General features: G+C 38.7%; 1 protein-coding gene across 1 annotated transcript; it reads right to left on the bottom strand.

Annotated features, from left to right (window-relative positions):
• Nucleotides 1-2,341: 2,341 nt before the first annotated feature.
• On the bottom strand, nucleotides 2,342-11,634 carry LOC139132870 (monocarboxylate transporter 13-like). The gene is made up of 4 exons (XM_070699226.1): nucleotides 11,282-11,634; nucleotides 7,009-7,152; nucleotides 5,751-6,562; nucleotides 2,342-5,310 (listed from the first exon to the last, which is right to left on the bottom strand). The coding sequence occupies exons 1-3, from the start codon at nucleotides 11,547-11,549 to the stop codon at nucleotides 6,300-6,302; spliced, it is 675 nt and encodes a 224-aa protein (XP_070555327.1). The 5' UTR covers nucleotides 11,550-11,634; the 3' UTR covers nucleotides 2,342-5,310; nucleotides 5,751-6,299.
• Between the last annotated feature and the right edge of the window lie 3,823 nt (nucleotides 11,635-15,457).

The raw sequence follows: 15,457 nt of genomic DNA on the forward strand, positions 1-15,457 counted from the left end.
TTCCCCCACACTCATCATGACCTGAGTTCAATTAGTCTAGAACATTCCCAAGGTCACTGCCCTTGATGACCTCACAACCTTGAATTCAATTAGTCATGTTTGGAATGTTCTGGAAAGTTGATTAGTTGTGTAAGGGAGATAATTTTAGAACTGTAATTAGCATGTCAATAAAAGTTCTAGATTGTTCTTATATGCCTTTATAAAAGGGACGCGCTCAGCTTCCAGTCAGACTTTTGGGATCGTGTCTCTTGTGTGTTACTAAACTCCAGCAGTAGTCATTCTCAAGACCTTTCAAGACCTTCACTGCCAACGCTGGATTTATACTGTGGACTTTGTGCAGTTTCAAGCCTGCAAGCCAAAGGACTGTTCATTCATCCGACTGACTGTTACAACTCTGAGACTGGAGCTTTGCCGTCCCAGCTGAGATAAGTAGTCTGTACACTTTTAAAGCTTGTACTCTATCCCTGACTTAGCAATTAGTTTTATTTTCGTAATAAATTTTGTTTAAACGTTAACTGCTGAGTTCACCCTTTTGTTCGTTTTCTCTGCACGTAACAACTAGCAGAATTCCCGAGAATGGGGGTCAGGATGGAATCCAAGGCCCAAACTAAGGAAGAATGACTGAAGTGACCCCATGAAAGAGGGAATGTGTGAAGATATGTAGTGTGACAGTTTGTGATGTGGATAGGACATGTAGATCCATGCAAGGCATGATACTAGAGAGTGGGACTGTGGGAAGTTGGAGCCACAGAGGATCATAGGGGTTATGGTACGAGCCCGGGGAGCAAATGCCAGAGGGACAGATCGACTGTGCGAGCCCGGGGAGTGACATCAAGTAAAGTGAAAAGAATAAGGAAACTCGAACCGAGGGGTTCATAAGCAAGTGTGATTCGTGCCTTGGGAAGAGGGATCGTAGAGGACAGATGACTGTATGAACCCAGGTAGGAAAAGCGAAGTGCAAAGGGCAGGTAATTTGAGCCCTGGGGATCATGGTGATGATAGGAGCCTGCGGGAATCAGACCCGGGGGACAGTCGTTATACGATCCCGGGTGAAAGACATGAAGTGACAAAGGCAAGTGACATGAGCCCAGGGGATCATGGTGATATCATACTAACCTGGCGAGTCAGACAGGTGGAGAACGGAAACAACGATGATCGTATGAGGTAAAGACAGGTGACTCGAGCTAAGGAATCCTCTGGTATAATATGGTCCTCGTGCTTAAATTTTATAAAGTAGTTTTTTTTACTTGGCATCAATACCAAAATTGAGGTTCCCTAAGCTAAATATCTACAGCTTCACCCCTCAAGTGAACTCTAACTACCATACTACACTTCAGGCACCAAACTACACTTCAGACTCTCTGCTTCTTGGAAATACAAAGTACGAGGGGGTTTTCATGTTGTCTTTGATAAGAAATATTGTTTTGAAAATGTGTCGGTTCAGTGCATCCCTACCTTAAGTACACTTTTAGTCACTTTGTGTTTCTCATTGGCCTTAATTTTCAAGCTTTTGTGACTTGCACTCAATGATAAAATTGTCGTTACTTCTAGCTTCGTTTACATCGTCTACTGTTTTTACCTTGGTGTAAGCAAAGTCTTATCATCAGCACACTTGTAAATTGGAGAATCTACAAATAGAGGGAAATCATTTTTAAAAAGTGTAAATATCAGCGAAAATAACCATAATCTTGTTAAACTCCGACGAAGAATATATGTATGGCAATATGTATAGCATAAGGAATACTCGTTTAAGCCACTGTCCTGAACGTGTTCAAAGTTACCGTCCAGCTTTGTCAGAATTTAACACGTTACTTTTCAAAATCAATGTAATTTCTAGATCACCGGCATCTTTTCGTCTTCTTTGAACAGAGTATGAACATAACCGTCAAAGGTCATTTGAGGTAACAATGTCACATCAAATAAAATTGTTTTCAATGATTCTTTGCCTGACATTAGGTCACCTTTGGTGACTGTACGTCAGTATACTCAGAACTCTAGGGAGCGTCATTTATTATGGCCATGGCCGGGTGGACCGCAAAATCAGGCGGGAAAGGGACTCCCGAAATTGGAAGAGTGCGAGGACGTCTTTCATTTAAAAAAATACCCACCTACTGATCAAAAAGGCTTATAACTGTATAATTTGCACGTGTATATGCGCATTCATTCTTCGAAATTAACTAAGGTTTTACTGTTACGACATAATAAGAGAGTTAAGTCAACGATTTTCTTTTAAAAGTTTCAATACATGTACATATCTTATTAACACTATATAATGCCTAGTGCATTTTATGCTTTTGAATAAATATTTCTACTGTTGTTGTCTAACTGGCGACCAGAAACATATGCAGTACTCCCTTTATTCTGAGAAATAAAATTCAGAAAATAAAATTGAAAAAATCCAAAGCTTTTGACCAAAGGGAACATGAGCAGAATTTAAAGAATTACATACTTTATACTCTGGAAAGTACAGAACAGCAGGGAAATAGAAAGGTTCAAATCACTTGGAATCTGTACATAACAATCATGGTAACATTCAGATTCAAACTTTTACTGTGGTGATTATGATAATGATAATGCAGGAAAATTTGCTACAGCTCAAGTGCATTGAGAACGTTTCGATGTTTTTTGAGATATAGCACATTGAATGTAATAGATTTGGAAAAAGGATAGGCCGCGTCTTGCAAAAATGCTCCTCTGACGTCCGTTGATAAAAAGTTTATGTACCTAAGCACAAAACATCGAAATATCAATATCTACTCTTGCAATGGCGTGCGGGAAGAAGCGTTATATTTTTATCATTTCATGTCAGGATATAAATTATTTAAGCGGGTTTGACTCCACTTATTTTGACGGAGGTAACCCAAGCAATAAAAACTGAACGCTCCCAAAACCCTACATGTGTAGTATTCAGATTGCATGCAGATTACCTATAATGTGAGTATGCGAGGCACGGGATAATTTGACCTTCATTCAGGTCAGGACACAATGAAGGCCAATAAAAACAACCCGAAGGCAGTGTTATCCTGCCTTTTAAAAGGTACATGATTTGCATAATTGCGGAGTAAACTGCACTTTTTTCAAAAGCTTGACATGTCTATTCATGCCTTTAAGAATAATGTAAATATTCAGGAAAGATGAAAAACATGCCTGCAGCATGTAGGGTGAATTGATTCATTGATCTCAGTGATGTGCAGTGGTATCTATAGCCAGTTTATGTAGGTCTCGTTGCCTTGAATTAACCTATGCGGCGCCAGTGCCAGCTCTGCGTGGGTATACAAATGTAACGAGCCTGGATTACGGGGCTACTCTTTGTAACATGTAATTGGCATTTCTATCAAATCATCGAGTTGTAAAAGGGGAAAACTCTCGAAAGGGAAAAAAATTAAATCTCACTTGTAATAGCGAAAATAGGGGATGCTTGGAAAAGCCTGTGATGTAAACAGTACAGTGTGTTGGTAAAAACTCGATGGTGAGAGAGTAATTCTGACGAAAAGGAAAACAAGGCTGATTATTGAGTGCATTCTGCTGCGGATGACACAGTCTAACTTATAAATGTAATGAACATTATAAAATTGGAAATATCAGAAATGATAGAGGGCGTTCGTAGGAAAATTTCATATAAGGAATTCACAAGTTTTATCACTATTTGGCTTTTGTTGAAGGGTCATTGAGATCAGATTACCAAAAGTTTAATTACAAGTTTGTCTTTGGTCCCTGAACGACTTCTCTATTCCATTCACTTTTAAATATGATCATAACCAGCGAGACACAGCTGTAATCTGAGTGTCGGTCTACAGTCTCTACTCAAGAGTGGAGAGACTGCATAAACTGCGATCCTTTGACACTATGTTTCGAAAGTGGTCAAACTTTCTTCATCAGTCGCCTCGAGTTCATCTTCAATGGATAAATTGTATAACATAATCGGTAGGTCGTTTGTATTACTACACAGCAAAAAAACTAAAGGCAGATATCAGTGTATGCCTATAACAGTACCTGTAACAATCAAAGGAAATATGTTACAGGACCTGTAAAATTGGTAAGATATCATGGGTGTATGAACAAGTCAGGTTTGGTAATAAAGGAATGTATACAGTGATGTAATTTCTAAGTGTATCCAGTGCTGTGACCACATGACTGAAATACTGGCGTACAAACATTGGTGTGTTAGTGTTGAATTTACAGGGCCTGTTACTGGGTCTGAAAATTTGTCAGATTTTAGGGTTATATTTTAAGAAAAATTGGCCAATTTGGATGACAGAAATGAATACAGGCATAATCGTGTGCACATTTAAAAAATTGATCCTGTTACAGGTCTGTATTCAAATTGCTGTGTAAGTGTGTACAGTCCTGTAAATACAGTGATGGGACAGGCAGAAATTTCAGGCCCTGTCACATCACTGTGTCTACAGTACTGTATATAGCCATGTCATCACAGCACTAGCCACAGACCTGTACATCAGCCCCTGTCACAGCAATGGGACGTCTTTGCTGACAAAGACCTGGGTTGTGTCAGGGTCTGTACAGGGCCTGTCACAGGGCCAAATCTTTTCTTTGTTTTTTTGCTGTGTATTGTTCGTACTATTCAGTGCTAAGTTAAAGGGCCCAATTCTACTTCACCTGTATAACTGTATATTTGAAGCTCTACGGCTAAGAAAAGTTCAGACGGTTTTAATCTCGTGAAAATCGAAAGTTTATTTTTCCTAGAGAAAAACACGGGGGAGGGGGCATTTTAAATTTCGAATATCAGTCAATTTTATGTAATTTGTTTCTCTAGTACCAAAATTTGCACGCCGACCCCTGATTTTATTTTTGATTTGGTAAGCTTAATGGTTGAGAGTTTCATCGAAAAACACTTGAGAAAAAGATAAAGTATATCGTTTTCAAGACGAGTATTAAAGTTCACAGACTCTGAGCTGTTGCTTCACTCTGTTCATGTCCGATTCATCGGTTATCTGGAAAGTCAAGTGTATTTTACATCGCCTCTTTTGTCAGAGCTTTTATTTTCAACAGAGTCTACACCGCAAACAAAAAAGAGACGGATCATTTGATTGGTCAACTGACTCACTGCACAGGGTTCCACACAAAATTTGAAAATACCAGTTCATTATGCAAATCCTGTCTGTGTGCCTTTGTCGACGCAGTATAAATGCATCGTGTTGACTTCTTCTATATGGTTAGTATTATTGGCATCCTTCCGTCGCCTCGTTGCTATAGGAGCAAAGATAAGCACAAAAGCTCCAGAAAGTAGAAGTAAGGCGCCGTAGAAGTGAAAGGAGTTGTTGTAGTCCCCTGTCATGTCATATATAAAACCTGAAAAATTCAAAAATAAAAACGAATTGAAACCGTATTCACGTGTTCGCTATTAATGTAATAATGTACTTATTTCTGTTTTTCACAAAAATGGTTCTTCGAATACTCCTGGCATAGTCGTATGTGTAGTCCGTGATTGTGTGTGTAAACCAAAAAGAGGCTATGCCATATTCATGTCAGTATGGACTATCAGTCTCTCTTATTTCAACATTAAACGTTGTATATTTAATTTTTCGAAATGAAAACTTTAATTGATCTGCTTAGCTTTTGCTTTCTTTTCTGCTCTTCTCTTAAGTGTAACTTGTAATTCTACAGTACATTGTATGCTCACAAGACTAGTGCGGAAGCAATTTTCAACCTGTCAATTCGAAAGTTTAGTTTTGTAGCCAAATTTCTTTGTACACCACTGTAAAGAAGATACACCAATATTGAAATCTTACCAGCACATGGTGGTCCGATTAGCACTCCAAACGCACTGAAGGCATAAAACAGACCAATGCCTGCTGTCGTCAGGGCAGAACTGACCGTCTCTTTTATAGATTGTATTATCACCGTGTACAAAACCCCGCTAACAAATCCGAAGAAGAAAGCATAGCTAGCATAGAGAACGTATGTTCTACAAAACGCGCTGAGGATGTTTGATAATCCAATTATCAGCAGACACAATCCAAACCAATGTGAAAGTCTCATACGCTTAAATCCACAGTGTAATACTGCTGGAACCGCTAACCGACCAAGTACATTGCCAGAACCACTTAGTGAAACGAGCAGAGCAATTTCCTGTTTTGTTCCGATTTGCCACATTTCAGCGCGAGAAACCATGTGCGCAGGCGATCCGTACAAACTGATGCCAACTCCAAATAGTGATGACACACTGTAAACTGCAATCAGTGGATATTCAACAAGAAGGGTACATCCACTTGAATCGAGAATTCTGTATATGGCACGACACACGACAAAGGAACCTCTCTCTGAGCTATCGGTGTATCTCATTGCTTTCTGGTCTTTTCCCACGAGTCTGGATATCTGAACAAAGCTGCAGAAATGCCCATCTGTGCGTTGATTGCAGAAAATACAATGAAAGCACCTCTCCAACCATAGTGGCCTATTAAAGCTTGCATCAGCGTTCCCAGTGCTAACGATCCAGTGCCAGCTCCAGTCAAAGACAAGGCGTTTGCCACTGCGTAACGTTTATTGATATACAATGGTATTATTCCAAGACTTGGCGATCCTGTTAGACTGTATCCAACACCTTTCGATGAATGAAGTGAAGAAAGTGTGTTACGGTTGAAGAGGCAACTAGATATGAAACTCTATAATTTCTGTTTTAAGTATTTCACTGTAAAAAATGACTGATTATGTCTGATGAATATCTTACAATAAATCATAGCCATAATATTTACATATCAAGGTGGCTATTTGAATGTGCCCCGGTGACAGATTGTCCTGTTCTCAAATCTCTTTAAACTATTCAAGATTTTTCAACTTTAGCAGGCTCGTTTTAAAAATTATTACGGAAAGGGAGTGTTTATCGTATCATTGAGTATTCATAATAATGCGTACGTTTGAAAGTAAGCGTATTACTTATCATAGTGGCCGTTTAGCCAGTTTCTAATTGGCTTCGGTTTTCACATTCGTTGTTGGGGGTTTGAGTGATTTCTATCATCCAGTTCACTGTCCACATAATTTTAAACTTACCGACTAAAACACCAAAACTGAAGTACAAAAACTCAACATTTTGAGCAAAGGCGTTCAAAAACAATCCGAGAGACGACACCAATGTTCCTATGCCAACTGTCAGCCGGTAACCAATATTCTCGACGCATATACTTGCAAGCGGGCCTGTTGATGAAAAAGTTATTTTTTTTCACTAAATACATCCGACATTGATACAACAAGTATACCCTCGAATTTCACCAAAAGTATCATTTCACAATATATGGTTGCCTATTGACCAATCTCGGAACAACATAAATACAAAACAAGCTATGTCTGTGCAGTAATATATAGATTCATCAATCTTATCTTAATCTTTATTTCTTATATAGCGCATTACATTAAAAACAATCTCAATGCGCTTTACACTTAAAATCAACAAATAGAAGGATGAAACATAAAATTGTTTTAAACTGATAGTAAAAAAGCAAAGGTAAAATGAGTAACATGTTATAAAAACTCATCATAAAAACTACAAGAATTACGAATAAAAAGACGTGAAAAGGTGAATTTTCAGTATACTTTTAAAAAAACATCCAACGACTGAACCACTCGAATATATAATGGCAGAGAATTCCATAAGCGAGGTGCACAAATTGAGAAAGCCCTATCACCGTGATACACTGTTTCCTATTGGCTGATATAGATTTACAACACTGAAGTGAGAGCGAAGTGTGCGCTGAGTGTCACGGACTGTTAGCAATTCACCTAAATACTTTGGAGCGTTACCATTGAGAATCTTAAAAGTGATGCTAAGAATTTTGAATTCTATCCTTTGCTTAACTGGAAGCCAATGTAATCTGTAAAGACAAGGTGTGATATGATCTGTTTTTCTTGTTCTAGTAACTAAACGAGCTGCAGAGTTCTGAATCGTTTGCAGCCTTTGAATTTTATAAGCTGGCAGGCCAAAAAGCAAACTGTTACAATAATCTAAACGAGACGTGATGAAAGCGTGAACAAGTTTCTCCGTAGTGCTCTGATCTAACATGTTACGAATTTTCCCTATCTTCCTAAACGCATGGGAGGCTGACCTACATATATTAACAACAAGGGCCAACATACTACCGATATCAATGTAATTCACTGAAATATAGTGATTAGAAGGGCATTCGTATACAACAAATTTGATTTTGGAATTTGACCCTTAAGTCTTATTTCAATACACATTGTAGTCTAAGCACAAACTATAACAATATGATTCCCTTAGTGCGTTTGTATATGTTTGACAATTGCCGTAAATTCAATTCCCTAGAACAGGGTAAAAAGACTTAGGTGTGCAATAAATATGATATTGAAATTTCATCATAAGATATCAATATACTATGCATATGAGTCTACTGGGCAAACTATGAAAATAAATTCAATATAAAACTTGCTATATCTGGTAAAATAATTAATTTGCCTAAACATCGTTTTTCCCCAGCCCATTGTCTGCCTTTTGGTAATCCTACGATAGTCAACTGCTGCTGCCTTTCGTCATTCCCTCACTATAATGCCAAGTCTTACAGTTTGCGTTATTGTATTCAAAAGCACAAACTGTTTATGATCGCCAGTCATTAAAAAATAGCTGTTTCATTGGATAACCTAGTAAGAAAACTGGTTTATGAAAGAACCGTTTCTGCCCCATCCATAGTGGTTCTTCGGGACCATTTGCATTCAGTGAAAAGTTGGAGCCTCCACCCCCATCGTACTCTCGAATTTTCGCAGCCCCCGAACACCCACTGCAGGTGCTGTCCGCACCCTCTTTAAATTCAGCCCCTGCTGTTTTGTGCTCGTTCCCTTCATGAATAGTTTTTCAATGTTATTCAACCCTCTGAACAGCTCTAGACGGCCTTGTTAAAGGTTTTATTACTGAATGAAGTGAAAATAACATGTAAACATGATTGTGCATTCACCTTATGCTGTCGTCTGTCTGACAATATTAAGTCCTTGTTAACGTTTATATCTGTTGCTCAATGTCGGCATAGACAGTAGAAGCTACTTCTTGTGATTTCATGAATAAGTTTACTGTATGAATACAAAGTGAGTATTGTGCAAGTATTCAAATCAAACGATAATGTGTTATCAATGAAAAATATTCATCAACTCGTTAAAAATTGTGCCTTGCAGGTGTTCTGAATACATATGCTATGTGTGACGATCTGGTCAGAAATCCAGGTCAGGACGTCTCAGATTACAGACGTTTACCTTTGAGATGCCATGTTTGCTTTGTCATCGTCCGGACCTCACGACCTGATCAGGTCGTCGGAGGTCAGGTCTCGTTGTTGGGGATACATCCCTTCCCAATTGAATACCCTTGGCTAGCGGAGATGATGCTCTAATAGCTTGTCTCTGCTTTCAAGGCCCGTGTTGATAAAGTCCGTAAACTATTAATTGCTACTCTGAACATGTAATGTGCTCAATTACCAGGCCTACAACTTTTAATTTACTGTTCTCATACAACAATGAGTGAAAATGGAAGAGTGTTCGAGTTAAAAAAAGCCGAGTATCAGGTGTAGCCTTAAGTCTCTACCATGAAGTGGAACTTTGTTCAATAGGCTGTGTAATGTGACGCTTTGTATACATTCGTGTAGGAGGCCACCTCTGAACGCTGAGGAGAACTTACAATTCGAGTAAACAGTAACATAAAAGGTCTACGGCAACCCTGTACATGGATTTCGATTTCGACAATATCGGCTGGTAAAGTTCTGACTGAAATGTCAAGAATGTTCTATCACATGATTCAAACAAATAATATATCATTCTTTGTTTACAAAAAGATGGTTCAACCGATGGGTGCTTCGCTATTCACTTTGATCTCTAATACAGAAAACCCATACCGTGTTCAGGATGTCAACTTAGAAGGTACCAAGTAGTGTAAGGTACTAAGTAACGTGATATGCCACCAACATTGAACACAATCGAGAAGTTCGAAATGTTCACCAACTGTTACAAGCATTTTAGTCACACTTCAGGTAATTTCTGAGGTTAAGGGCATACCTTGGACGCCACCTGAGCTCCGGTACTCCACTATATCGCCAGGATGGAAGAATAAAGCGTGTCTACGATTTGCATTGCCCTAGATAGGCTAAGTTATCATTACCTACAACTAATAAACTACATCTACTGCACCCCTTGCAGGTTTCTAAGGAACTATAGGTACAGTGGCTGAGGATGTAAAATATATGAAAAGGGTAAAAGATCTATTTCTGGTTATCAACTGCATCATTTCGAAACGCACGTAATGTGTTTCCCATTTTAGACATGTTGAACCGAACGCTCGTCAAAGCATTCCCAAATAAACAGCCAAAACCACAAATTCCATTACCTATAAATAGACTCACTGGCAACTCCGTCATGAGGAGTTCAAATTATATTCAAATTCAGTTATTGACAAACTACGCTCTTTACCATTTTTCCTTTCATTGCCTTGCGTCATAAATATAATTGTTGCATTTCCTTTAATTTATTCATGTCAGAAATATATAATTCGGTCAAAATATAATACCGAGATCTGAGGTGTGAAAAATAGTTGACAAAACCTATCTGCTACCGGACAATAGATAATAGACAATAGACAATCTTCCCAACGTTTCGGACGTACACGACGACCTTAATCAGAGGCTATATATGTGCTTGTATAGTCTCTGATGAAGGCTGTCCGTGTACGTCCGAAACGTTAGGGAGAATAAACATCTATTGTACTTTAGCAGAGGGTCTTGTCAACTGTTTCTTACACTTAATGTATCCATTATTTACAAGTACCCGCTGCAAAGTCCACATATGGACTGTTTTTCGACTGACCCGCATGACATTCACCGCTATAATTCCGACGTGAAACCAAACCCTATATCGTGACCGGATGTGAATTCATCCTAATCAGCGTGAAAACGGGATAACAAGTGATCCATTTCCACACTGCCTAACCAAGCAGGTACTAGGCTGTCACCTAATTTCTCAGAACTTGATGCCTAAAATACATTCATCATCGCAAAATGCAAGGCCTGGCCGTTGCGCTTGCTTGTGAAGTGATTTCCACTACATAGAGAACCTCAGTGAGCATGCGTATGACAGTGAGATGACTTCAATGTGTATCCGTCAAATTTTGAGTTGTTAACATTTTAAGAAGATCAGAAAAGAGCCTGAAATTTTAAGGCACATGACGCGTTCAGTACCCCTCGGACATCCCCTTGGCATGTTCTGTACATTCCGATACGCACTCCCTAACTCTTTGAAACGGAAGGATGCAAAACTTTCAATAGTAGAACAAACATACCGAGTATCATTTGCAAGAATATCTGAACAGATAATATCCACGATACACGAACTGAGGTCACTTGGAAGGATTGCTGTATGGCGACGAAGAATATTCCAATAGCAACATACGCTCCATATGCGAATACACAGCACACATAGCTTCCGAAGACTACCAGCCACCCGTAGAAGCCACCATCCCGGACAAACTCAGAGTGTCTGCGCTGATTTGATGACATTTCATCTGCGTTCATAAACATGGATGGTCTATGTGACTCTACTGACGTCATTTTGTTATGTGAACAAAGATATGGCCTGCCCCGGGGGCCTGCCTGATTACCTCATATGTCGGTTATGGATTCTGTTTCTGCGCATGTGCTATTCGGGTGAATGCACTCGAGTGCCTTCCACTTAACTGCAGTGCGTTCTTCGGGTAATAAATTCTCCTAAATGTAATTCCGTCTACGGCTCATTGTCAAATCCCAAATACTTTTTCGGGCTAAAATTTGAAACATTTGTTCGTTCAATAATATCATCGTTTGTTTATATGGTATCAGGAAATGGGGGACAGAGGATATTTCATGCATCACTGTTCCAAGATGTTTGAGTATTATCTAAACTAAAGCAACTTTGTCCTAGTTCGTTCATTCCTGAACAACCTTTGTTACCAAGGAATTACCTCCGATGGAAGTATTGTCAGCACTGTGTACTGTGTTACAAGGCAAAGGTGCTTCTAATCACAGTTGCGAGTGGAGTGATACGTACCGGCCGCCGCGTACTATGCATAGAATAAGGGGCATTTATTCTATGCATAGTACGCGGCGGCCGGTACGTATCACTCCACTCGCAACTATGCTTCTAATGTGTAGAGCCGTTACCAAATCGACTTCCGAATCCTACCGTAAAAGGGACTCGTCACCGCTGCCCGGGTTGTGTGATCTACAACTCCATGCTCTGATAATATCCTCCCCGCATGAGTAGCGGTCAAGTGCGATTTGTAGGCGGCGAGCAAAATCAAGGGCAACCGTGCAACAGTCGAGTCAGTCAGTCAGTCAGTTAGTTCACTCAGTCAATGAAAGTTCCCTTAACTCTTTATCGGTATTTTGCATTTTGCTTTTGATAAAATATATTTCGTTGTGCAGAAAGAGAAGTATTCCTGTGTTCATTTCATTTTCTCAGTCGATACGGATAGAGATAGTCTGTGTAAACACTGTAGTTTAATTACGTTGATTAGACAAAACTGAATGTGTAGCATATATATATATATATATATATATATATATATATATATATATATATATATATATATATATATATATATATATATATATATATATATATATATAATTCTCAATAATGGCCATCCGAGAATCAAGTTCACAGCTGACATTAGTACGCAGTCGGTACCATTCCTTGATGTACATATTCACTTAATACACAATAAGCTCGAAACTGACCTATATTGTAAACCCACAACATCTCACCGATATCTTCCACCAACCAGCTGTCATCCACCACACATATTCAAGTCCATTGTGTACTCAGGTGCTCTGCGTATACGACGCATCTGCAGTAAACCACAGTGGAGTAACAAACGACTGACAGAGTTTGCATGCCACCTTCGTAATTCCGGATATTCACGCAAGATAATCAACACACAAATAGCCCGCGCATCCGTTCGTTCCCGTATGGAAATCCTTCAGTACAAGGAGAAGAAAGTGTCTGACCGTGTACCTTGGGTGTCTACCTATGATCCACGACAACCTAATCTACGTAAAATAAGCCAGGAAAATCAAATTATTTTGCAATCGTCTACCCGCATGAAACAGGTTATGCCTAATCCACCTATCATTGCACAACGCAGACCAGCTACGCTTGGAAACCTACTGCGTCAAAATAACATCAAACACTCACGTCGGAAACAATTTCATGGGCTGCAAACCATGCAATACTGCAAGATGTGCCTGTTGTCAGTTAATTGTAAGCACCAAACACTTCAAATCCACTACAACAGGAAGAGTTTTCACGATAAAACATGCAGTGAATTGCAAATCTCACAATGTAATCTACGCTCTTACTTGCAAAACTTGTGGTATTCAATACATTGGTAAAACTACACAACCATTTCATAAACGCCTCAATGGACATCGCTCAAATATTAAAACAAACAAATCAGACAGATCTCCCTACGTTGTTCCTCACTTTAGAATGCCTGGCCACACTTTGAAAGACAATGCTCTAATTGCCACAGTACTTTGTCACATATCAAACACTAATGTTCAAATGGCAAAAGCATTAGAGAGTCTCTGGATTTACAGAGTAGGAACAATCCATCCAAAGGGACTCAATGAATATGAACCCACAGCAATTTCAGATTAAGCAACTTTCTGCCTACCGCATGTAATTTTCACCCCTCTTATGTAATGTTGTCGCCTTTTGTGTATATGCACATTTCCCACCCCTCAGTTGTAATGTTCTCGCCCTCCGTGTACGAGTGTGCACGAGTATTTATTCCATTCAGTGGTACCTCCAGTTTCGTTTGTATTCGTGTTGTTGTAAAGCTTGATGAAGGTACGCTAGTCGCACCGAAACGTCGCTATTTTATTGCTACTCGGGATTGGAAGCAAGACGGACTTTGAACTACCCAGTTCTATAAGTCATCAGATTGTATATATATATATATATATATATATATATATATATATATATATGTATGTATAACACAAAATGTCTAATCATTGATACAAGACCAAAGGTTGTCTGTGAACTGTGTATTTCCTCATTTCGTTTCATTGAATACAACGCATAGGCCTGTGTTATTTACTTCTGAGATGTAACACATTACCAAATGCATTAAATTTCTTCCGTTTTACATAGCTAGTTTGTGTTGCAGCGTTACTATTGCGGTAAGTTTACCCATGACGAGGAAAGCGCCGTATAGGGAAAATGAATTCTGAACAGTTTTAATCCCTGGTGACATCGCACAGTTGTAGTAGTAGTAGTTTTATCTATTGTATAGTGATATAAACATCACCAATACAAAGTAAACTAATTTTAAGACATAAACAAGTGTGAGAGGTCATCCAGCCCAACAGGCTTACAAGTCACTACAAGACACGGTACGCATCATTAGAGGCTCTTAGGACGAAGATAGTATATAGTCTACGAGTTAAAACTAATAAATAAAGTAGGTCAACATCTCAGTCATAGCAAACCGTGGAAAGAATATAGATAGCACAACAACTTCGACAAATCTGACACAGACCAACCCTAGGATCATGCATACCAGTGTTTAAGCCTATAGACAAGTGCTTTCAGAGGGAAAAAAAGACCAAATCAGAAAAAATGCCTCCCCCCCCCCCAAAAAAAAGAAAATGAAAATTTCACCACAATACTAACGAAAATCACCATAAACATCCTGCATACAGTTTCAACAAAATCTAGACTGCGGGTACAGAGTTTTAGCGTTTTTGGACTTTCTCTGTTTTGTACCACATTTCTTTTTTTACCTCATTATCATATTTTGAAGACTGACATTTTCATTTGAACAAATTCAGATCTCCACCCCTAGGAGCACCAGTACACCAAATACTACAATGGTGGAGCTGCGGGTTTTTAGTTTTTGATGTGCACGATGTGAAAAATGAACATTGATACTAAGTCAATCAACAGGAGCATTCTTTTAAACTTCTGCTGATGGTTTATCAAGATAAATATCACAGTACTCTCACACTAGATATATTATTGTTAAATTTCTCAGCATCAAACAAAACTATTCACTATGTACCAATATTTTTTAAATGAGACCTGATGTCACACTTTCTGCAGCTTGCCCATCTTCTTGATTTCCATCATTCCTGTGAGATGAAAGAAAGAGTTAGTAAAGAATTTTAACAAGAAATACTGCATTGCAAAATAAAAAAAATTGTTATGATTAATGATAAGGTGACAAAATATACACACTGTCTTTGTGAGATTTTTCAAATATAGACAAAAAAATACATACCATTTCCCGTCTTCTGTGATCTCATCCCATGATACTTCAGCCTACAATAAAAATTAAATTAAATTATTAGAATTGGTAGGTCTGTAAATGTTTTTGCATTTTCAAGTATGTGTTGCCAGAAACCCACATTCAGTAAAATTCTAACAATTCACTGGAATTCATTGAAAATGCTAAAAAATGTTTAGGGTTTAC

The sequence above is a fragment of the Ptychodera flava genome, chromosome 5 (genome assembly GCF_041260155.1).
Source record: "Ptychodera flava strain L36383 chromosome 5, AS_Pfla_20210202, whole genome shotgun sequence".
Taxonomy (NCBI): Eukaryota; Metazoa; Hemichordata; class Enteropneusta; family Ptychoderidae; genus Ptychodera; species Ptychodera flava.